This window comes from Lissotriton vulgaris, unplaced genomic scaffold (assembly GCF_964263255.1).
Source record: "Lissotriton vulgaris unplaced genomic scaffold, aLisVul1.2 SCAFFOLD_1770, whole genome shotgun sequence".
In the NCBI taxonomy this organism is placed as follows: Eukaryota; Metazoa; Chordata; class Amphibia; order Caudata; family Salamandridae; genus Lissotriton; species Lissotriton vulgaris.
The window spans coordinates 316037-341743 of record NW_028241569.1 but is presented as its reverse complement, the minus strand read 5'-3'; the positions used below and the strand labels follow the sequence as shown (position 1 = coordinate 341743).

Sequence of the window (25707 nt, the reverse complement as noted above, 5' to 3'; positions counted from 1 at the left end):
AGGAACCTCTTGTAATCGCTCAGCGCTTATCTTGAAACTCGTGCATGTTTTGCACGGTTTCCTATCAGTTCTCGTGCATGTATGGCGTTTACCTCACAGGAGCCAGCAGCGGCGCCATCTGTTAGTAATGATCATGCTGGCTCTCGCGAGGTAAACGCCATACATGGACTTCCGGCGTCATGTGCCAGTGAAACACCTTAGAGTGGTGCCCTCTGTGGTATCCTGGTCATCTTTACACCCTCAGCCTCGCTTTAACTTTCATGGCTGCTGACCTGTCACCCGCTGTCAGTGAAGGAACTGCACCCCTTAGACCATGAGCGCCCCGGGGGAAGAGCCCGAGTTTGACTTTAACTTCCTCTTCCAGTTTAACCAGAGCGACGATGCCAGTGGCGGAGTCAAAGGTCTGTACTCACCGCACCGAGCGCCCCGCGTGCTTTCGGCTATTCTCTGGCATCAGCTGGTATTCCAGGCTGGGGTGGCCTGGCTTTCTCCATGTCGAGCTGGCACACAGTCCGATGCTGAAGTTTTGGTTAGCGCTACAAAAGGGATGGACGGAGCATCTGAACCAATCAAACACTCACACCCAGTCAACAGATCTGGGTTTAATCCATCACCGTTCTTTAGCCCACTCTGCCACCCCAGTTCAGACATGGCCATATGCAAATTAGTTTGACCTTGGATTAAACCCAGATCTGTTGACTGGGTGTGAGTGTTTGATTGGTTCAAATGCTCCTCCCATCACCTCCCCCTTTTGTACCGCTTTTGGCCGCCATAAGTGTGGCAGGGTATGCTCAGACGTGAGTCCCTTGCTCACTTTGCCACTGGATTCAAGCAAGCCTGGCTGAAGACGGCTGATAGCCAGAAACCGATCCTTGGAAGATTGAATCCGGTCCAGGGAAGGCATGGCTTGGCAGTTCGGGCTGGACTGTTCCCATGAGGCACAGGGTCTGACTGATTTGCATATAGCCATGTCTGAACTGGGGTGGCAGAGTGGGCTAAAGAACGGTGATGGATTAAACCCAGATCTTTTGACTGGGTGTGAGTGTTTGATTGATTCAGGTGCTCCGTCCATCACCACCCCCTTTTGTACCGCAAAGTACCGCAAAGTTTTGGTTAGGGTGAGGGCGCGCGCCTATTAGAATGGCCTGTGCATGCCCGTCATGTGGTCCGTGTGGGAGTGCGTGCTACTGGTGGTGTTTGTGTAAGGAGTGTATTTCCGTTGTGACTTGGTTTCTGACTGGTACGTGTGGTTAAGTGAAAGCAGTTTTAGAGTGGCGAAACATAAAATGATGCCCCTTGCAGAATGTGATGAGGGCCTTCTAACTCTCCCGTTTCTCACTGGTTTTCATTGACTTTGGGCAGAATGCTCCCCCTGCTGAAAGGTTTGGGAGTCCCCTTACCGCAAAAGCATCCGTTACGCCCCTGATCACAAACAAGGCCTGGTGACAGCTGTGATTTGCGTGAGTGCGGTGTGTGAATACAGTGCATGTTTTTTAAGTTTTCCTGTGTGTGTGTAGGGCATCTGGAATGGAGTGTGTGCGCCCGAGTTGCAGTCCAGCTCAGTGTGTGGGGGTGTTCAGTAGTGTGCAACTCTAGTGTTTATAAGCAGCACATTACTAGTGAGCATATACGTTCAGTGTGTGCCTACGGACTTAGTAAATATGATTGCACTTGAGTAACACAGAGTGCTGTGTGTGTTTGGGTACCGTGTTTGAGTGAGTGATTATTGTTGGAGACGTATTTAGAAATCTCATTATGCGTCAGTGCATTGTAATGTGCAACCAACCGATGGCGTAGCCCTTGTGTCTTCGGCCCTAGTGCAAATAAGGACACGGGCCGCTGGGCTCCGGTACACTGCACCCGTTGCCCCTGTGTGCATCGTGTGTGATTCCGGCCTACTGCGAAAGAGGGTGCACTGCCTGCGGAGGGTAGAAAGGGGTGAGGGTGGTGATTTGCCAGTTGTTGGTACGTGGCTAGTGTGTCTGTTTGGTGAGTGAGCTGGGAGTTGTGAGGAGGCCCGCTCCATCTCTTCTTGTTGAGATAAGCAGCGCTCAGTCACTAGCCAGGCCGAGGTCACTGACGCGCAGCAGTACCATGCTTGCATGCATGCAGGGGCAAAGCGGCATTCGCCGGAGACGGGCCAATGTAACTTTTTTGTCCGTTGCTATAATTGTTGCACAGTCAAAACTACCACTAAACAAACGACAACACAGCCCGAGCAGAGCCAGAAAAGAATCAGAAGAGACCTGAGGCTCAGCGATAATTTCACCAGCATAGAAACATACATAGAACACAGCCCGAAGAAAAGAACCAGAAGAAGACAGAGTACAGCGGGAAAATTGCACACAGATAACCAAAAACAAGCATTGGCATAGCCAATAGGTCTCGGTTTTGGGACCTTAAGTATTTAATAATGCAGCATAATATCATTGGTGCAACAACATCTACTGTTGCATGGCTAAACACTTATAAGGTCCCAAAAGCGAGACCTATTGGCTATGCCAATGCTTGTTATATGTGTCACCGGAGTGGTTGCCTACCGGCTCATTAGAGTGAAGTTCTGCTTTTACATGTTAACCCAGGTCATAGTGACGGACTGGCTTTTTATCTCATCTGGCATTTCCCTAGTAGGCTTGAGACCTCGGAGGCCATATTTTAAACCCTACAGCCGCCACTTATTTCAGCAGCCAAAGTGGGAGGCATAATCAAAGGGAGAGGAGGGAAAGAAAGAGGATGGCGAGAGATCAGAGAGAGAAAAAGCAGAGAAGACAGACAGGGCGAGACAGGAAAAAGTGTCCAATGTGCATGTATGTGTACGTGACCTGCGAGGAACATCCATAGGTGTCTCAATAAACCAGAATGAGGGAGCCCTGTGGCTGCCATTTTGGAAGCCCATGGCCTGCTCATGTACACCGGAGGGAAGAGACGTCGTTTTCCTAGACAGCCAAAGTCAATCAATCAATCAATCAATCATATCATTTGTAAAGCGCACTACTCGCCCTTGAGGGTCTCAAGGCGCTGGGGTGGGGAATGCTGCTACTGCTCAAAAAAGCCAGGTCTTGAGGAGTTTTCTGAAGGTCAGCAGGTCTTGGGTCTGCCATAGGTGGATGGGGAAGGTGTTCCAGGTCTTTGCGGCGAGGTGGGAGAACGATCTGCCGCCTGAGGTCGCTCTTCGGAAGCGGGGACTGTAGCGAAGGCGAGGTCGGCAGAGCGGAGCTGGCGGATGGGGGTGTAGAAGCTGAGTCGGCTGTTGAGGTACGTTGGTCCGGTTTTGTGGAGTGCCTTGTGTGCGTGGGTGAGGAGCTTGAAGGTTATCCTCTTGTTGACCGGGAGCCAGTGCAGGTCTCTCAGGTGGGGTGTGATGCCGCTGCGGCGAGGGATGTCGAGGATCAGGCGTGCAGAGGTGTTCTGGATGCGTTGGAGCCGTCTCATGAATTTGGCTGAGGCTCCTGCGTAGAAGGCGTTTCCATAGTCCAACCTACTGCTGACAAGGGCCTGGGTGACTGTTCTTCTCGTTTCAGTGGGGATTCACATGTAGATCCTACGGAGCATGTTGAGGGTGTTAAAGCAGGAGGAGGAGACGGCGTTGACCTGTTTAGTCATGGAGAGGGTGGAGTCGAGGATGACCCCTAGGTTGCGTGCATGGTCGGTGGGTGTTGGGGCGGTTCCCAGTGCGGTCGGCCACCAGGAGTCGTCCCAGCCTGAAGGGTTGGATCTGAGGATGAGGACCTTTGTCTTGTCCAAGTTCAGCTTCAGTCGAATGTTCCTCATCCATTCAGCGACGGCCTTCATTCCTTCATGAAGGTTGGTTTTGGCGGTGTGGGGGACCTTGGTGAGGGAGAGTATCAGCTGTGTGTCATCGGCGTAGGAGATGATGTTGAGGTTGTGCCGATGGGCGACGTGGGCGAGCGGTGCCATGTAGATGTTAAACAGAGTTGGGCTGAGGGATGAGTCCTGGGGTACGCCACAGATGATCTCGATGTCTTCGGAGCGGAAGGGGAGAAGGCGGACGCTCTGTGTTCTGCCGCAGAGGAAGGAGGTGGTCCAGTCCAGGGCCTTCTCTTGGATCCCAGCGTTGTGGAGGCGTGTTCATAGTATGTGGTGACAGACCGCGTCGAAGGCGGCTGACAGGTCCAGGAGGATGAGGGCTGCCGTTTCTCCGTTGTCCAGCAGGGACTTGATGTCATCGGTGGCTGCGATGAGTGCAGTCTCGGTGCTGTGGTTGCTGCGGAACCCAGACTGGGAAGGGTCCAGGATGTTGTTCTCCTCGAGGTAGTGGGTCAGTTGTCTTTTCGATGACCTTTGCTGGGAATGGGAGCAGGGAGATGGGCCGGAAGTTCTTGAGGTCCTTGGGGTTCGGCTTGGGTTTCTTGAGTAAGGCGTTGATCTCGGCGTGCTTCCAGCTCTCCAGGAAGGTTGCTGTCTCGAAGGAGGTGTTGATGACTTTCCGGAGATGGTGTGCGATGGATGTGCTGGCTTTGTTGAAGATGTGGTGTGGACATGGATCTGACGGAGATCCGGAGTGGATGGTGTTAATGATTTTGATGGTGTCATCGTCGTTGATGTTGGTCCAGTAGAGCAGGCAGTTGGTGCGGATGATGGTGGTGGGGGCGGAGGTCTCAGTGGTTGTCGGGGCGGTCGTGGCATTGAAACTGTCGTGGATGTCTGTGATCTTGCGGTGGAAGAAGGTGGCCAGCGACTCGCACAGGTCTTGCGAGGGTGGGATGTCGTGTATTGCTGAGATTCCAAAAGCTAGACAGAGTTGACCCCTGTGGGTAAAGAGGAAATGGGGCTCTTTTAAGAATTTAGTCAGATCCATGTGCTGCGAGGGGCTGCTCGTTAGTCTTCCTGTGCACTGCCATTCGGAAGATTGGGTGAAGGGTCTCTGTACAGAGTGTAAAGATTCCTTTATGTGAAGCAAACCACTTGTCAGTTCCCTGGTGCCATTGTGAGGATGCTGAAAGACAGGTGCAGAAAGCTCACACCACTTTGTGCCTCTATTGTGGGAACTCCAGGCTCAAGACTACACTACTACCACGGAGTACTTAAAGGCCTGCTGTGCGAGTAGAGCCCCTGTCGGCCTGACACCAAGCCTCAAAGAGGCGAGGCCACAACACCTGTAGCCTGACTTGGAAGTAAGATGCTACTTCAGCGCTAAGAAACCAATCGGTGATATGCGCTCAATAAATGCCTTATTAACATAACATAACATGCTGCTCCCCTGTCCTCAAGCACCTAGAAGCCAACCTGCCTACTGAGAAAGGGAAGGAGCTTGCCAATCTTGCAGAAGTTGTTAGTGACCAGGGAGAGCGAGAAGAAGCAGGACCTCAAAGCATTGAGTCTGCCTGCCCAGGAAGACTTAGGGGAGCAATCTGTGTGCTCTAAGAACCATGAGTCCGGTCACTCCAAGCAAATTGTTTGTCAGGATTGTGCCTGAGCGAACTGTGGTGCCACATATCCATCCTATGCTCAAGCGGCCTGCGCGTCAACATCTGTGGACCGGGCCTGAGTGGCCCATGCTGCTGAATTGACAAGGTGTCACGTGATGGAGTTGCGCCACCTTCAGAACGCTGCATCATAGCGTCCCGTGACCCTAGAAACAGTGGACCATAGACCCACCTCATCTGATTCAAAAAGGGGGTGGTGATGGACAGAGTATCTGAATTAAGCAGAACACTCCTACCCAGTCAACAGATCAGGGCTTGATCCATCACCGTTTTTTAGCTCACTGCACCATCCCAGTTCAGAACCTGGCTACATGCAAATTAGTCTGACCCTGGCCCAGTGCATCATGGGAACAGGGCAGACCAAACTACCAAGCCAATTCTTGTACTGGAAAGGACCAAGCTTCCGGGGACTGGTTTCTGGCATTACAGCCGTCTTCGGCCCGGCTTGCTTGAATCCTGATGGTGCAGTGAGCAAGGGACTCATGTCTGAGCATACCCTTCCACACTCGTAGTGGCCAAAACGATTCAAAAAGGGGGTGGTGATGGACAGAGTATCTGAATTAAGCAGAACACTCCTACCCAGTCAACAGATCAGGGCTTGATCCATCACCGTTTCTTAGCTCACTGCACTGCACTGCACTGCACTGCTGGACTGGGTAAGAGTGGTCTGCTTAATTCAGACACTCTGTTCATCACCACCCCCTTTTCTGAATCATTTTGTCCACCATAAGCGTGGAAGGGTATACTCAGATGTGAGTCCCTTGCTCATTGCACCATCAGGATTCAAGCAAGCCTGGCCGACGACGGCTGAAATGCCAGAAACCGGTCCCCGGAAGCTTGTCTCCTTTCTGGTGAGGAATTGGCTTGGTAGTTTGGTCTGCCCTGTTCCCATGATGCACTGGCCCAGGAACAGACTAATTTGCATGTAGCCAGGTTCTGAGCTGGGATGGTGCAGTGAGCTAAAAAACGGTGATGGATCAAGCCCTGATCTTTGGACTGGGTAAGAGTGGTCTGCCTAATTCAGACACTCTGTTCATCACCACCCCCTTTTCTGAATCATTTTGTCCACCATAAGCGTGGAGGGGTATACTCAGATGTGAGTCCCTTGCTCATTGCACCATCAGGATTCAAGCAAGCCGGGCCGACGACGGCTGAAATGCCAGAAACCGGTCCCCGGAAGCTTGTCTCCTTTCTGGGGAGGAATTGGCTTGGTAGTTTGGTCTGCCCTGTTCCCATGATGCACTGGGCCAGGAACAGACTAATTTGCATGTAGCCAGGTTCTGAGCTGGGATGGTGCAGTGAGCTAAAAAACGGTGATGGATCAAGCCCTGATCTTTGGACTGGGTAAGAGTGGTCTGCTTAATTCAGACACTCTGTTCATCACCACCCCCTTTTCTGAATCACCTCATCTGAAGCCCAGAACCAGTCAGACCCTTGCAACGACACCAAAGCCACCCACCTGCACAGGGTTTGGGCACCTCCATTGCTGTCTGCTGCAGCTGGCATGTCTCCTCTGAAAGAGAGCCAGCAGAAGCACTGGTGGACTCTGCTGCGGAAGAACATAACCTGTGGCGACTCGTAGGTGAACCGAGTGCATGAACTAAGAGAGGTTAACTGCACCTACAGTGAGAGAACTCAGATCCAAGCTAAAAGGAGAGAGATTACTCCGAACCCTAGGTATGGTGGGCCTGCGCAAACGCAATAAGAAGATGGACGTAGCAATGAAACTTTTCAACCAGTTAAGAGATCTGGGTGAAATCCATTGCACCCGCTAAGCTCTCACATCTGCTGCATATTGTGTGTAGTATCGCACAAAATCAAGCTCTGAGTTGGGCAATCCATGATTGCACTGCTGGGTTATTGTTGAGTTCTGAGCTTGAGAAGCCTGATCATCATCCCTACCACTGGTCCTCAGAGCCACAGTAGGAAGGACCCCGAGCATCAGAGGCAAACGACCCCAGCGCTCAAGGCCTACTAGCCCTTGGCACACCAAGTGGTCTCTGAATAAATCCACCCAAGCTAGTTTGAGTATTTGATGTGTGTAATATTTATTAAAGTTATGAAGGAGTGACCCAAAGACATTGAAATAGCAGACAGGGCGGAAAGCCCTTAGCAGTCAAAGTGTGAAACATTACACGTCCCTCAGCTGACCCTTCCTTTTCTTCGGAATACAGTCGTTCTTCAGGCACAGTTGTGTCTCAATCCTTTATAGGCTTCCTGAATAGCGTGTGTCAACAAGCGATAAATAAATACAAACCTTTGTCCTCCTCTATCCTTCTGCTATCATTCCAGATCCAAATAACGGACTAACCTATCCACCACTCAAAATGTACTTGCATGTTTCACTATACTAATTTAACACTAATCCTTTATGGGTCCCGGAGTAGCGTGCTACCTGCCGAAAAAGCGCTTCGACGCCTCGTCAGGGGTAGTAAGCGCTATATAAATGCAATTACAATACAATACAATACATGCTTCAGACACAGTGTAGTTTCTGCTGGTCTGTGAACATGTCAAGCACATACATGCTTCAGACACATTAGTGTCATTTCTGTTGGTCTGTGAACATGTCAATCACATACATGCTTCAGACACAGTGTAGTTTCTGCTGGTCTGTGAACATGTCAAGCACATACATGTTTCAGACACATTAGTGTCATTTCTGCTGGTCTGTGAACATGTCAAGCACATACATGTTTCAGACACATTAGTGTCATTTCTGCTGGTCTGTGAACATGTCAAGCACATACATGTTTCAGACACATTAGTGTCATTTCTGCTGGTCTGTGAACATGTCAATCACATACATGCTTGAGACACATTAGTGTCATTTCTGTTGGTCTGTGAACATGTCAATCACATACATGCTTCAGACACATTAGTGTCATTTCTGCTGGTCTGTGAACATGTCAAGCACATACATGTTTCAGACACATTAGAGGTTACTTTCCTTCCCTCACCACTATGATCTTTCCTGACTGTGAAGGATAATCATACCCGCCTGTCTTCAGAGTGATACATCCCCCTAAATCCCCCCCCCCCCAACCCCTGTTAATTCCCTCCGGCTCACTGAAAGGGCTTTTAACAACATTCTGTGGACATTGTGTCCTTCTGTGTCCCGCCCTTTCCTCTGTGGGATCTTTCTGGCGCTTTTGAGTCTCATTTAATTTGTTCTGTTTTTTACAGTCATGGCAGATTCTAAGCATACTCGTTTATCAACAGACAAGGAAGGGCCCCCGCACTGCCCGGTGCAGTGTCCAGACCCCGAGAAGAGTCGAAGCGTCAGGGTCCTTATAGGTGAGTGGATATCCCCCCACAGTGCGAGCATTACGCTTCCAAAGCGTTCTACTAGTAATAATACTCCTTTGTGGGTTCGATCTGCTTGTCTCCGGTTTGTTACTCCTCCCTCCTCTGTGCTCCAGTCGGTGTTGTCTCTGACCCTTTATGGACATTTCTTCAGTGCTCTCCTCTTCCTCTGTTCCTTTGGCAGGCTCTACTTTCCCTCACCTCTGCATTGTTTTCTTCATTAGTCCAATACTGGTAGGATCTGCACATAAAACTACTTATGACATTCATGCTTCTACTTTTTAGCCAGTTAACGGCATACATAATAGGATGTACATACTCTGTACAAAAGTCATTGCTATCTTCATCCACGGGCGGCAGGGCTATTTAGCATAATTGCAATTATTGATTTTGGTTCATTTGCATAATCGCAATCATAACATATTGATTTAGTTAGAACTTCCATGACTACCTCCAGGTATAAAAGAACGACACCTTCAACAGGTAGGAAGAGGAGACGCTTCTATGCTGACACGGATGTCCCTGCACCCTGAGGTTTCAACACGCAGCGGTCTGACATCCCTTGCGGGGTGTTCAACTCATGACAAAGATGGGGTCCTTTGTTCTCTCCCATCAGGTAATGGGGTTGCCTCCTAGGCTTCACACCCACATACATGCTAGATACACTTAGGTAGAATCAGCATCGTAGGAGTACGCTTGATTACTGTCATGTTTACATGCCTGCATATACTCACTGTTTTAGCAACATAGTAGAACTCTACCTTCTATTTACGGTTTGCTTGTAATCATATACATTTGCTTCTAACTATTGATTGCTCAGCAAACATGTTTTATACTAGAATTGCGCTGGTTCAATAAATGCTTATTGAAAACAGTCCCAACGTTTCTTCTGTGTATCTCTCTGAGACTAAGTGAGCACGATTGAGCGAAAAGTATTGCACTGTTTCCACGATCCCTTAAGGGGTTGTCATGTTCAATGGTTGCCAGAAACGATTAATTCCTTAGTAGGGTTTGGGGACTTATAGGGGCACTGTGAGCTAGCTGATCTATAGGCTGACATATCCTGTGGAGGGGTCCGTAATCAATCTAGACACCAATCCCTCAGTTTATGTTGTCCAACAAACGCGCTGATCCTATGTATTTATAGGAACTACACAACATCACCTCCCCTCACCAACCGGCTCTACCCCACCACCCCTCACCTCCCCTCACCATCCCACCTGCCCTCACCACCCCACTCTACCCCACCTGTCTTTGCCTCCCTGTTCTACCTCACCTACCCCTTGCCACCCCATTCTAACCCACCTACCCTTCCCACCCCACCCGCCCTTCCTTCCCACCCCATTCTACCCCACCTGCCTTTCCCACCCCATTCTACCCCACCTGCCTTTCCCACCCCATTCTACCCCACCTGCCCTTCCCACCTCACTCAGTCTCTTTCTTCCACTCCCTCAGAAATAGGTTGCCCTGGAGTTCTTGGCAGGGTTTTGAGTTCTGTGAGGTTCCGTTTGCTGACCCCTCCACCCTAGAGATAGGGTTACAGGTGCTTTTCTGTGTCTTCTTCACTTGTGTCTCCGCAGCGCTGTTCCATATAGGTCACCAACATGAAAAGAACACCGAACAGTGTGCAGCAGGCTTTAAACTTTTTTTATCATTCCGATAGGGTTGGATAAGGTGTGGTTTGATTTAGCATTTCTTTGGTTCGATATTGGGTCAGATCAAGATCAAAGATAGCTTTATTCGATTTCATTTTTAAAACCATAAAAGCACATATAATACATAATGGAAATATTTAACAGTTATAAAATATTCTTTGAAGAAGAAGAAGGAGCACAGTCCCAGTTCACGTATAGTCTGTGGCTCAGTACCTTCTTTTATAAAGAGAACATGAACCCGAAGTTAAAAGGACATTTCCTCTTCTGACAGCTAAAAAAAAAAATTCAGAGGGGCTGGACTACAATTAAAATAGATAGATAGGGTTTCACTTTATTTACAAAAAGAGAACCAAAACCTCAATTCATAGTTAGTCTCCATCTAATTACGTTTTTTTAAAACATAGACACGAGGTAAATAGACATTTCATCTTCCAGCAACTGAAGTTTCAGCAGGGCTGGTCTGCATTGCCTGAGACCCCATCTCTTCAGTAACACACCAAGATATTTTTTTCTGGCCAACGAGTAAAATTTACAGAACAAGATGGAGTGTGATGTCGACTGTTGAGATATATTGTCACATGGGCATAGAATTAGATCCTTTGTCCAGCTGTTAGGTTCAGGGAAAGTAATTAATCTAAAGAAATTGCCAACCCTAAAACGTGTTAGGAGCATACGCGCGTAGCTGCTCGTTGTAGGGAGCAGGTACTGCTGAATGCCTGATCCCTGCAACATCAAATGATTTTCCTGGACGGAGACCTTTTTACTTTCAGCTTTCCAGCGTTTAATATCCAGGAAAATAAGACAGCTTTTCTCCAGATTTTTCCTTGAGATATTGGCCATGGCGTTTGGTGAATCAAAGAATTCCGGGTATCCTATCTCGGTTAGAAGACCCTTAACATATGTTAACCAGTCAATTTTGCTTGCCCCCTGTAGTTTCAAACAGTCCATTACAACCTCCCTATTGAAAAAAGTTTCTGCCGAAGTCCATATCTTGTGCCATAACAAGATAGGGCTCAGTTTTATGAGATCAGTAATGTAGGCCAAACCTAGCTCCTTATGGCAGACAAACGTCGAAGTCGATCTCGGTACACCTAGTAAGTATCTGAGGAAGGTATTTTCATGTAGTTGAATGTCCTCGGTATCAGCAATCCCCCATACTCCAGCACCATATATTGCTGTGGATATACTTTTGGAGACGTAAATATCCTTCTAAATGTGAACTGGTCGTCCCCCCAACCTGGTTGCAAAATTGCGTACTGCACCAATAGCTCGGGAAAAGGCCAGTTTCCTTGTATTAGCAGCAGAAGACCATGACCCGTTTCTATTAAAATTAATACCCAAATATGAGAAGGTGTTTGTTAGTTCTATCTTTGACTGATCTATAAAAAATTTACATTGCACATTTCTCTTTTGAGAGCAACACATACTGAAGGTTTTACCTATATTTATTATTAAACCTCTATTACACATATAACTTGCGAAGAGTGTTAGCGCTCTCTGGAGTGCAACTTGGGTCCTTGCGTACAATAGTATCGGGACGGCGCAACCATTAATACGAGGGTAGTCCAGGTTAAAACTAATAAGATAATTTCCAATACTGCTAATATAAAGATTGAACAGAAAAAGCGCAAGTATACAACCTTGCCTGACCCGTTTTTTTATGGGGAAAGTTGATGTACATTCTCCCTCATTCCCATATCTTACTTTGGCACCAGCCCCTCGGTATAACTCTTTTATAAAGTTCAGCATATTAGTATCAATGTCCAGTTTTTGTAGGGTGTCCCATAGGATTTCGTGGCTCAAACAGTCAAATGCCGAACTTAAGTCGACAAAGGTAAGGAATAGAGTTCCCTTTTTTGCTACCACGAATTTCCCTATCATTAATGCCAAATTTAGCTCCTGTTCAACGGTACTTAACGCCGCTTTGAATCCATATTGGAACTTCGAAAGGGCTCCAGTGTCCTCTGCCCATGCATGTAATCTATTTAAAATTACTCTCCCCGCTACTTTCATCAAAGAGTCAAGTAGGGAAATTGGCATATAGCATATCAGGTCATTTCTATCCCCTTTTTTATAGATAGGAACCAAAATTGCCTCTTGCCAGGTAGTTATTAAAGCTGTGTCGTTACTACTGTTTAAAACATTAGTTAAGAGGGGGGCCCATAGTTCTATCTTGGTTTTATAGATGTCCACAGGGACCCCATCAGGACCCCGGGCTTTACCAGCGGCACTTTCCCTTATAGCTGCTTCTACCTCGGAGACTGAAAAGGTAATATTTAAAGGAAAAAGTGCCTGGGGGTTAGTTACTTCTAGACCACGAACAACAGTATGGTCAATACCTAGGGTATCGTCTTTTTTGTACAGCTCTGAGTAATGTTTTACCCAGGTGTCTTCCTCTATGGCCACCTCAATGGTGTCCGTTCTCCTGGCCTGAAAAAAAGGGTCTTTCACCGCTTTCCAAAAGCGAATGTTGTCTTTCAGGATGCATGCTTGATGTAAAGCTTGCCATGCTTCCTGTTTTAATTGGTTCTTTCTATTTTTAATAGTACCATTCTATTTTTAATAGTTGGCCCTTGCTGTTTTTATCTCTGAGGCATTTTTTGGGTTAGCTTTAAGGCTCTCAATTAATACCCCGTGAGCTTTACTACACTTTGTAATAAACCATCCCTCCCCTCTAGTTTTTATATTTTTTCTTTTTGTTCTTGTAAGAAGTTTCCTGATCTCTTCCGAGATCCTATGAAAAGCTGCAGTAACTAGGGTGTTTTCTTTAATCTCTCAGAGGCAAATCGTAAAATCCTAAAAATAGTTTTTTAAGAGGCATGTAAGAAAGTCTGTGGGCTCTACTTTATTCCAGCCAATGGAGTATCCATTTAATTTTGTTAGGGCCAGTCCATAGTTATAAAGGTTATCAACAACAGCCCTGTTCTTGTTGTCATTTGTTGCCATAACAGTAAAAAAGAAACTAATGGGGAAGTGGTCACTGATTGCGAGGTCCCCTACTTTAAAATTTGAGACATTACACGAATAACAATTTGATGCCGGAGCGAAGTCTAGTACTGAGTTGCACCCCCTACCATTAAATGTTGGGCTAAAATCCACCTGTGGATTACACAATTCATTAATATAGCCCAGGTCATGTTGAAATAGAAAAGTATTGAAGAAATTTCCATGGGTTGAATGAAGAAAATGGGTACACGGGTCTCCCTTAATATTTTCCATCCTACAAATCCTGGAGCAACTATGGGGGCATAGGTGGCAGTTGAAGTCCCCTACCCATAAAATGCATATCCCCATCTGACTATCATTGTCTGCATTTAACAGGCTTTGTGAAAGTTCGTTAAAAACATGGACAGAGTCTACGTTCGGTGCATTATCATAAAAATTAATCAGCCTGATGGTTTGATTTCTTCCCATTTTAAGTGTCAGGGACTGATAATAGGCAGACCCCAGATTATGTTCCAAAATGTTTATATTCACCGTATTAGAGCAAAGACCTCCTGAGTTTGTCCTACTCGCAGATGGTTTTGCAGGGGTGTGAAAAGTTTGAAAACCATTTATATGTATGGGATCTAGCTCCAACTCTCCTGACAACAGAAAATGGAGAAGTTATCTATAAAGGGGAGGAATGCTGGGTCGCTAAATTTACTTGTGAGCCCAGCTACGTTCCAGTTTAACAAGCTTAGTATAATTGAACTCTTATTTGCCAGCGCTTCCTTTTCACAAGGAGATATCTCACTATCCCTTGCAATCTGTGCTAGGGATTCCCTTGGAGCCAGCTGGGAATATTCTATTCCTAGTTCTCGATCTTCATCGGGGTCAGCAAGACTCCTAACTATATTGTGTACCGTTGTGGCTCCTATAGCTAAATAATGATTAACTATACCTTGTTCGTGTCCTCCTCCTTCGTTTAAGATCAGTGGTTCTCGCGGGGCTTGTACATAGTGTTTCCCTAGCTCTCTTGCTAAGCCATAATTGCCCTGCCCGCTGTTGCCCACCAAATCGATGTTCTCAGTCCTACTTGGTTTAGGGGAATAATACGAACCATGTCCTCCCCCCATCCAGGTGTACCTCTATACGGCAACTGATGTCAATCTACATTCTCTAAGCCGCTAAACCTATTTTGAGTCGGTATATCTATCCAATCGTTACAAGAACCTAACTCATCGAATTCCATCCTCCTCATTGTGCGGTTTGTGACCCTAGTCCATTCCCCCCTCCGCTTATCTAATAAGGGTGAAGGATAGAAGTAAGAGAGCGGTCGGGCTTCTATCTTTGTCGAAACGTTATGGTGTCTCCAGTTACAAATATGAGTCACTGTGCGGGGGTGCCTAAAGTTCACTAATACGCAGTCCCCTGGGATGGTTTTTCTGCTATTACCCACCCATGGTGTTCTGCGCACCATTAGAATTTCACTCGTAAAGTGGTGTTGTAGGGGACGGTTTGTGTTCAACCAATGTACGGCTTTATTCTTCAAAGATTTAAATGTTTCCTGTGTGGGATCACTTAACTCAGGGACACCTGTTAGTACCACTAAGTATGGACTGGTTTCTGGGGGAAGATTTAATTTTTGGTCCTCCTGTCTTACTCCCTTGGCCAGGGCCACTCCACTCTCTTTGGGGCTAGGTTTAGATTGTAAGGTCTCCTTTCCTGGGGGCCCGGGGGGCAGGTTCTACTGGTTGTTTAGTCCCCTGGGTGTTAGGGTTCATAGGGGTCAATTTCTGCACAGTGAGTGAGATTTCTTTATTGTTGCATCTTTCCTTATCATTGGTCCTTCTTTATTAACCGGTAGGAGCTGACAAAGTTGTTTCTCTGTATTTAATAATCTGGATTGTAATGGTTTAAGGAGGGATTTTAACAGCGTCCCTAGCTTATCCATTAAAGGACCATCTATCGCCTTAATGGTAGGATCTATGCTTGCCCCCCCTCCAGCAACCAAATCTTGACTCGGTGTCATCGGCGGTTGGTTTGTGTGACTAGTCGGGGATTTGTAACCAAAGGCCCCTGTTGCCTGGTCGATATATCACTCTTGCCCTGGGCCTTTGGAACCTTTGGGTTTCTGCCTCCTATTACACGGATGTTGGCCCGTTTTCTTTTAGGTATCGCTCCCTCTCTACGCTCTCGTAGTTGTCTGGTATTTTGTATGTCCGGGAGACTCGCCATTTCACTATTTATAGTTGAGTTGTGGGTAAAATTTAAGTGTGCCATAACTTGGGAATCAGAATTTGATGTTGGGTGTACCTGTTCGTGTGTTGGGATATCGTGTATCTGGACTTCAACATCAATAGTGTTATTTACTCTAAGCGAATGTTCTGGCGTGCGCGCGGTCGCAAAATGACCCATAGAGGATCTTTTTGCCATGGCCAGGTCCTGAGACACCCGGCGTTCCATAAGAATTATCCCTTGGTCTATCGCAATGTTAGCATTAGTAATAAAATTGTCAAGGGTACCATTTAAGAGCTTACCAGATTTTGAAACGTTGCTCTTAGTAGAAGGTTAAAAGAAAAACTATACCTTCACGTTAGAAAATAAACCATTGTATTTACCTCTTATAATCATACAGCATTAAGGTTTCATATAATGAGTAATAAGTTATTAAAAGAATTTAGGGGGGTGGCCCGGACCGGACTATTCTGGGCTAGAATGGGCGAAAACAGGCCCGCGGGTAGGGGAGTGTCTAAATAGAGGGAATAGGGGGTGGGAAGAGGCCTAACTGTGTTGAATCGGAGCGCGCGGAGAATGCTGGTCCTCGCAGTCCCGCGCCGTGAACAGAGTTAGATCAGTCACCTTCCCAGAGTCCGTAATCAGGTTCAAAGACACTGGTAAGTCCCAAATCGGACAAAGTTTCCAAGAATGCCCCCAAAAAGTGGCTGCGAGCGGCTCCCGCGAAGCGGGGGCTGCGAGCCGTAAATACTTCCGGGAAGAGGGGGGCTGGAAGAGGCCCAGCTGCGTTGACTCGGAGCGTGCGGAGACTGCTGGTCCTTGCAGTCCCGTGCCATGCACAGAGTTAGATCAGTCACCTTCCCAGAGTCTGTAATCAGGCTCAAAGACACTGGTTAGTCCCAAATCAGACAAAGTTTCCAAGAATGCCCCTAAAAAGCGGCTGCGAGCCTCTTCCTTCTTAACGGAAAGGAGTTAGGCTCACTCTGACCTATGTCCTGGTGACGCTTTAAGTGCCCCTCCCTTTGGTACTAGTGTGCCCGGGAATCCATGGTGGGGTGCTCTGTTCCGGGGTGCTCTGGCGGGGTCTCATGGGGAACTGAAGCCTTCACTGACGGTGGTTCTACAATGGAGCTGTCACAGCTAGAGGGCACTCTATGTATCCCAGCGTTATGTCCATCCAACAGCTTGTTATTCGTTTCTTCTGCTGACAGAACCCTCTTCAGCAGCATTATCTGAGCTCTAGAGAAACTCCCTCAATTCAGATGAATACATTAATGAAGCCATTAGTGGACCTCTTGTCTCAACCCCACGTCCTTCTACCAGCAACAGTGTTCAAACACTACTTGATAAACTGGAGAAACTTTAGAAGAAACACATATGCACTACCCTACAGGCTGGCATGCTCACAGATTACCTTACAGCAGGAGGGATTCTTTTGGAATAAAAAATCATATATTCTCTTGCCCTCTTTGTTGACGTTCCCAACTTGAGCTCAGGGATCAGTGATCTCGGAACCTCTTGTTCAAGGCGCCAATGGAGCTCATGGCTGGCACCGCCCTGCAACACACAAAAAAAGCTGATGCCAAAAAAGCTTGAAAAAAGTTAGAAGAGACCACATCAGTGTTTATGTCCTTAAACAAAATGAAAAAAATAGTAAAGGTCAAAAAGACAAAAAAACTTTTCCGAAGAAAGAAAAGGCTGATACAAACCCCTTAAGTTGAACAACAACGCCCTTGGAGGAGAGTTAAAAATCCGAAGATGGTTCTTCTGTCAGCCATACTGACTCGCCTTCAGAAGGCGTTAGCACCAGTAACTCGCCAGTTTGCCTGCACAGACCTGTGTGTTTTAGACCAACAATGATACAGAGGACAGGGCAGTGCAGAGGCGAGCCTGGGGCAACCGTTATTACGAGCCTCAGGGAGGACAGGCATATCACCGCTAAATAGCTGGACATTTAATCTGTCTTGAATACACAGCAATCATAACATGATAAAATTATATTTGAAAGACATATTTATTGCTCATTTGCCTGCGCAACTCCCACACTTCTATACTGTGCCAGGTGCCTCGGTTGAGGAAGAGGGGAGGGGGGAGAATGAGACGGGTGGGCCCTGATGCTCTCATCTTTCTCCCAGGGTGCACTGGTCTTGGCAAGCAGGCAGACACTGGTACTCCAGGGACAGGTGGTCTTGAATTCCCTGGGTGATGTCCCTTCACCCAGCTGAGAGTCTGGCAGGCCATAGCTTCCATTCCGGGTCACAGGCAGCAACACTGTAAAGAGAAATACGGAAGAAAAACACCGAGAGAACTCTAACACTGTGAAGAGAAACAAGGGAGTAACGCACCTCCAGAACTCTAACACTATGAAGAGAAACACAGGAGTAACGCACCTCCAGAACTCTAACACTGTGAAGAGAAACAAGGGAGAAACGCACCTCCAGAACTCTAACACTGTGAAGAGAAACAAGGGAGAAACGCACCTCCAGAACTCTAACACTGTGAAGAGAAACAAGGGAGAAACGCACCTCCAGAACTCTAACACTGTGAAGAGAAACAAGGGAGAAACGCACCTCCAGAACTCTAACACTGTGAAGAGAAACAAGGGAGAAACGCACCTCCAGAACTCTAACACTGTGAAGAGAAACAAGGGAGTAACGCACCTCCAGAACTCTAACACTGTGAAGAGAAACAAGGGAGAAACGCACCTCCAGAACTCTAACACTGTGAAGAGAAACAAGGGAGAAACGCACCTCCAGAACTCTAACACTGTGAAGAGAAACAAGGGAGTAACGCACCTCCAGAACTCTAACACTGTGAAGAGAAACAAGGGAGTAACGCACCTCCAGAACTCTACCACTGTGAAGAGAAACAAGGGAAAAACGCACCTTCAGAACTCTAACACTATGGGTGGACTGCATCCACGTACCTGCTCCTTAGGTAAGGAACCAAACCATGTAAAATTTGGAGAAGGGACAATAACCCAACTTGCCACCCCTCATGTAAGGGACCATAAATGCAAAAATGGGACTGTAACCCATAACATAAACTGAGCAGATGGGACTCAACCCATTACATCGTCAGGAAACTTAGGAGTGCAAACATGGGACAGTGACCCATAATACAAACTATGTAGATGAGACAAAAACCACTACAACAAACAAAATGTGAAGTAAAAAGTGACTTATACACACTACATGACCAGCATGAAGCACATGGTGACTTACACACATGAGGAACGTGACAACACCCATAAACTGAGAAAAAGGGAGAGACGCCCCTCAAACCACCCCCCATATAAGGGAAAAGTGGCTACAACGTGGAAGTGGGACTAAAGCCCATTCCCATCCCTCAATGCGCGTGCACTGCATTGGACATTGCTGCCTCTTCGTGCCATCTATGTTGACAAGTACAAGTTTGGATTTCTAGAACATGTTTCTTCTGGACATTATTTCTGATTAAAGATATTGTAGCATGCTGCGTAAAGCTGTCGTCTCTGTGTGTGTTTCCTTTGCTGGGGAATGCACGATGTTTCAAGTGGAGCTTGGTCGCGGTGCAAAGAGCGGTACTTCTGCAGTGAGTTCAGTCGACTGCTGTTTATTTGTAATCCTTTGTGAAACTTTAGTAAAACTGCCATGTTACCGGCGGTTTGTGTGGGACTTTTTCTTTCAGGCAACTACGGCAGTTCAGACTAGGCAAAGCCTACTATACAATGACAGACCATACCATACCACACTATGCTATACAATGACAGGCTATTCCTTTCCATACTACACAGGGGCAGGCCATAGCATACCATACAATATCATACCATTCTGTGCTATCCTTTACTATACAATGACAGGCCATATCATACCATGCTATAGAAAAGTTATCATACAACCATGTTATTTTATTATTGTGGGACATATATAAATGTGTGTGTGCTAAACGGAGAGTATTATATGCAAACCGTCAGATACAGGAGGAAATATTGTTCTAATGACAAAGGAAATCTCCTGCCAGAAGCAATGAGGCAACTAATGGACTATAAATGCTGTGTATCTATCACTAAAGAAGTGTCAGTGAAAAGTATACCGTTTTTGAAATTTCCACCACATCTGATTTATCCAAGTGTTTGCTCAGCCCTGACGGGGACACCTGAGTCCTGAGCCACAGTTCGCCAGAAAGAACTGGTGGTCCAGTGACCCACTGGTCCTGTGAGTGAGGAATGAGGCGTAAAACCCCCTCAGAGTGACCCCCATAAATGCCTTAATGTCTTCTTCATGTGCTACAACAGATGAGGGAATTCCCTGACTCCCTACTTCTCCACACAAGGGGTTCAGTGGACTCCGCACGCACATTCCTCCAATTCAGCGTCCACTCATCTCTGCACCTGTAGCTCATCTATCCACAGTTACGTGTCCTGTGGAAGAAACCATTTCTCTTCCCTGGGACCCACTTCTGTAGTCAGTCTGCTGCACGGAGCCCTTAAATGGCACCCTCCACTGTGAAGGCGCACAGCTGGTTATTTCACACAATTGAAACCCCACACTCAGAATTAACTAAGCTCCCTGCTGAATTTGAATCCATATTTTTATAAAGCGCCCTGCTGCACCCAAAGCGCTGCCAGATCTGAGTGACTTTTACTAAGTTTGGAAGTAACTTTTAGCGTTGGATTGCAATTGTGTGCCCCGACTGCCATCTTGTTTACTACCTTGTTGTTGTTAGTCTCCCCTCCCCGGATATCCACCCCGCCTCCCAGCTGCTCCGCCCTCGCCCCTCCCCCAACTCCTTTATATGACTGATGTACTTCCGCGCAGCGTTCACGCGCAGCGACCGCGCCCAATCCGCGCCGAAGGTGCGCCAAAGGTAAGCCCGTCTACGCCCGTCCGCGCCTGGACCGCGCCCAGCGCCAGACCCCCTGGTCCACGCAATGCCCAGCCCTCCCGCATTACATACGACGACGCCACCCTCCTAGCCCTTAACCCCGGCCGACTCTCCAACTGCGCCCAAGCCGCTCCTGGACACACCCATGGACCCTTCACATGCTACTCTTGCAAGTTCGACGGCACCAAGAAAAACTCCTCATCCACTAACACCAACCAGATATCTGACACCAACCACCTACAATGCATCCTGCTCAACACCCGCTCGGTCCACAGGCACGCCATCGACCTCTGGAATCTACTAGACACCATCTCACCGGACGTCGCCTTCCTAACAGAAACATGGATGAATGCCTCTTCAGCCCCAGACATCACCATTGCTATCCCAGAAGGATACAAGATCATCCGCAAGGACCGCATCAAGCAAACAGGAGGAGGAATCGCTATCGTCCATAAGAACTCCATCCGCATCACAACCAGCTCAGACATCAACCTTGCCAGCGCCGAACACCTCCACTTCCAGATCCACACCGACCCCAAGACCACACTCAGAGGCACCCTCCTCTACCGACCTCCAGGACCCCGTGCACAATTCAGTGACGACATCACTGACTTTATCACCCCACACGCCCTCCCCTCCAAGGACTACATTCTATTGGGAGACCTCAATTTTCACCTGGAAAAGAGCAATGACAGCAGCGCCACCACCCTTCTGGACAATCTCGCCGACCTCGGACTCAAACAACTTGTCTCTGCGCCCACCCACATCGCAGGTCACACACTCGACCCTATCTTCACCTCCAGCAAACATGTCTCCTTCAGTCACACCACAACTCTCCATTGGACGGACCACAGCTGCGTACACTTTATCTACAATAAGACCACAACTCACAACCATCCTCAACCTACTCTGCAAAGAAACTGTAACAAAATCACCATCGACCAGATCTCCTCATCGCTTCTTCAAAACTCCCCCGCCCACTCCTCAAACCCCGACCAAGCAGCCATCAACCTCACCCAATGGCTATCCAACAGCGCCGACATCCTAGCTCCGCTGAAAAAACGCCAAAGCAAACTAGGCAGCAAAAACGCCTCCTGGTTCAACGATGACCTTAAGAAATCGAAGAAACTCTGTTGCTCCCTCGAGAAGGCCTGGAAAAAAGACCCAAACACCAGCACCAGGGACGCCTTCAAAAACGCCACCCGCATACACCACCAACTGATCCGGTCTGCCAAGAAAGCCGCACTCAAAGACCGTCTAGATAACAACGCCCACAACAGCAAGGAATTATTCAACATCGTCAAAGAATTTACCAACCCATCAGCCAACTCCAACGACATCACCCCCTCCCAAGCCCTCTGCGACTCCCTAGCTTCCTTCTTCCACAACAAAATTGCAGACATCCACAACAGCTTCAACAACCGACCCAAAGACCAACCCACCCAACCTTCCGCAGGACCTTCACCCCCCTTGAACATCCTTAACGACTGGAACTCAATCTCCACTGAGGACACCATCCGCCTGATGAACTCCATCCACTCAGGATCCCCAACTGACCCATGCCCTCACCACATCTTCAACAAAGCAGACTCCATCATAGCACCACACCTCCGAGATGTCATCAACTGCTCCCTCAACTCCGCCACCTTCCCGGAAAGCTGGAAACACGCAGAACTCAGCGCCCTTCTGAAAAAACCCACAGCTGACCCCACCGAACTCAAAAACTACCGCCCCATCTCGCTTCTTCCATTCCCGGCCAAAGTCATTGAGAAAGCTGTCAACAACCAGCTTGCCGCCTTCCTCGAAGCCAACAAATCCCTCGACTCCTCACAGTCCGGCTTCCGAGCCAAACACAGCACTGAAACCGCCCTCATCGCAGCAACAGACGACATTCGAACTCTACTGGACAATGGAGACACAGTCGCCCTCATCCTCCTCGACCTCTCCGCTGCCTTCGACACAGTCTGTCATAGCACCCTTCTACAGCGCCTCAGAGACGTAGGAATCCAAGGAAAAGCACTGGAATGGATCACCTCGTTCCTCACTGGAAGAACACAGAGAGTCCGCCTCCCACCATTCAAGTCAGAGGCCTCTGCAGTCATCTGCGGCGTGCCACAAGGATCGTCACTCAGCCCCACCCTCTTCAACGTATACATGAGCCCCCTTGCTGCCATCGCTCGCCAACACAATCTCAACATCATCTCCTACGCGGATGACACTCAACTGATCCTATCACTCACCAAAGACCTTACCACCGCCAAAACCAACTTACACGAAGGAATGAAAGAAGTAGCCGAGTGGATGAAACACAGCCGTCTGAAACTGAACTCAGACAAAACAGAAGTCCTCATCTTAGGCACCTCCCCCTCCGCCTGGGATGACTCTTGGTGGCCAGAAGCCCTTGGAAAAGCACCCATCCCGACGGACCACGCACGGAACCTGGGCGTCATCCTAGACTCCTCACTCTCGATGACCAGACAAGTCAACGCCGTTTCATCATCTTGCTTCAACATTCTTCGCATGCTCAAAAAAACATTTCGCTGGATCCCCACGGAAACTAGAAAAACGGTCACCCACGCACTGGTCACGAGCCGCCTGGACTACGGAAACACACTATACGCCGGTACCACCGCAAAACTCCAGAAAAAACTACAACGCATCCAGAATGCTTCTGCCAGGCTCATACTAGACATCCCACGTAAAGAACACATCTCTGGTCACCTGAAAAACCTCCACTGGCTCCCCGTAAATAAGAGGATTACTTTCCGCCTCCTAACCCACGCACACAAAGCACTTTACGAACTTGGACCCGAATGCCTCAACACACGATTATCCTTCTACACCCCCTCCCGCCAGCTGCGATCCTCCAACCAAGCCCGTGCCACTGTACCTCGCATCAACAAAACCACCATGGGAGGTAGATCCTTCTCCTACTTGGCAGCTAAAACCTGGAACTCACTTCCCACTCACCTTCGCCTTACTCAGAACCACCTAGCATTCAGAAAACAACTTAAAACTTGGATATTTGAGAAGTAATTTCCCCACCCTTCCTCTAGCGCCATGAGACCCTATGGGTATGTAGCGCGCTATATAAATCTCTTGACTTGACTTGACTTGACTTGCCACTGCCATTCAGTGCCACAGCGCAAATGCTCCCTGTGTAAATATGACTGTGAATTGGTATATCCCTGATTGGTTTATTAGGTTTACATGTTAGTCCCTTGTAATGTGGACAGTGTGTACACAGGGCTGGTAACCCAAATGCTGCTGGTGGACCTGCAGCTCTGGTTTGCGCCACCCACAGAAGCAGCTTGTAAAGTGTACCTCAGATCTGCCTTTGCAGTGTCTGCGTGCAGTCCAGAACTGCCATCTTGGCTGTGAAGTGCCCACACTTCCCAGCCCCTGAACCTTCCCTTGGAATCATGTCAGTCACCCCTATGGCAGGTGCATTGTGTGTGTAAGGTAGGGCATGGCTTGATATGTGTAGCATGTCCTGGTAGTGATTTACCCTCCATTTTGTTTTTCACTCCTGCAAGGCTACCTGTTCCCCATAGGCTAGAATCGGCAGACTGGTTATTACATCTTATAGTCCTATCTGACTCAGGGAACATGGTAGAAATTCGAGTTTAGTATGCCTGAACTCAGAATGATAAAATACTTCTTTTAGTGTAGTTGATTTTAGCATTCTGCGTTTGAAAATACCCCTTTTAGAAAACGGGTATTTTCTTGCCTAAGCCTCCAGTGTGCTCTGCTGTTATGTGTATTGGCTGTCTGGGTTTAGAGGAGCAAGGCAGGCTGAGTCAGACCTGGGTTGAATCGAGAGATCTGCATTGAGTCCTGGGGAGGGGTAGCTCCTTGACCTGAATAGGGCTGTGCTTGGCAAGGTGAATGCTGGCTCCACCTCCTACTGTGCGTCTGATTGCAGTCCCTCTCTTTCTGAAAGGAAGGATGCAGCCTGGTAAACAAAGTGCTCCAGGCCTGAGCAGAACTGCCTCTGGCTGGGTTCAGTGACTAGAGACTTTTGAAAACAAAGTCTTTTGGGGTATAAATATCTGTGCCCAAACCCCGGATTTTGGTATTGCTCCTGGATGTCAAGAAGAACTTCTGTCTGTTTCACTGAACGAATCTGCAGGAGAGGACTGTCCTTGTGCTTGTGTGCTATTTCTTGGATTGGCCTGCAGTAGTTCCCCTAGGACTTGGAAGAAGAGGGAAAAGGACTTTAGAGAGACCTTTTATTTTGCTAAAGCATTCACCCAAGGGCTAGAAGATAACTAGCCTCCTGCTAGAGTCACAGGCACATCTGACTCCCCCTCCAGCCTCCTGATTCCTCCCAGCGAGAATTTTTATTTGCAGGTGAGGCCTCTGTGAGTTCCAGGGCCTCTAGTTCTGCTACAGAGAAGAGAGTGCTGAAATCGTCGCTAACGCCGTTTGCGAGCCCCCGCAGCTGAAGAGCGTAAGAAAAATCATTGCGCTGCTGCCGTAGAGCGTTGTCCAAACAAAAATTATTGCTTTGCACGCTTGCGGGCCACAGAGTGCTCGCTAACCCCAGAGATCATCGCATCGCACGTTTGCGGGTTTTTCTAAGGCTCGCTAACCCCGGACCATCACATCAAGATCACCGCATCACGACATCGCAGAGCGGGCGCCTTGCGTCCGCCATTTTCCTCGCAACGCACCCGGATCGTCGCTCCCTCGCAGGGCGCCATTTTCTTTCATCGCAACAAGGTCACACATGCAACCGGACCAGCGCATCATCCTCCCTTGCGGTAAAGATTCTACGCATCGCTGGCCTAGCGTGGAGAAGTCTGTCGCTTTGTCCCGCACGCTCCCGCAGACCGGCGCATCATCCTCCCTTGCGGCAAGGATCAAACACATCGCCGGCCTAGCGTGAGGAAAATCATCGCTACAGCGACATTTTGTCCGTTTTGCTACGAAATCCAAGTACTTTGTAAGTAAAAGGGTCGCAGAGACACCTGCTTGGAACTGAACCCCTATTTGAACATTTTGAACTCTTTTTCCAGCTTTTCAAGAGTAACGCCATTTTTCAGTATTGTGGCTTTTTACCGTTATTGGTCTTGTGTTAAGTCTATATATAGATACTTGTTTTTTATAACTACTTGTGTGGTGTTCCTTTGCAGTGTCCTTCACTGTGTTACTGTGTATGATCATAAATGCTTTACACACTGCCTCTGACATAAGCCTAGCTGCTCGTGCTAGGTTACCACAGGGTTGAGCAGGGGTTATCAAAGGGTGTGGCCCCCTTACTCTAACTT

General features: G+C 48.0%; 1 protein-coding gene across 1 annotated transcript in view; it reads left to right on the top strand.

Moving 5' to 3' along the window:
* The first annotated feature begins 313 nt into the window (after positions 1-313).
* Positions 314-25707, top strand: part of LOC147670616 (uncharacterized) — a 51300-nt gene continuing 25906 nt past the window's right edge. The window contains exons 1-3 of the mRNA XM_086948127.1: positions 314-401; positions 8634-8744; positions 17831-18505. Coding sequence (XP_086804253.1) covers positions 314-401; positions 8634-8744; positions 17831-18505 — 874 coding nt within the window. The remainder of the gene's footprint in view (positions 402-8633; positions 8745-17830; positions 18506-25707) is intronic.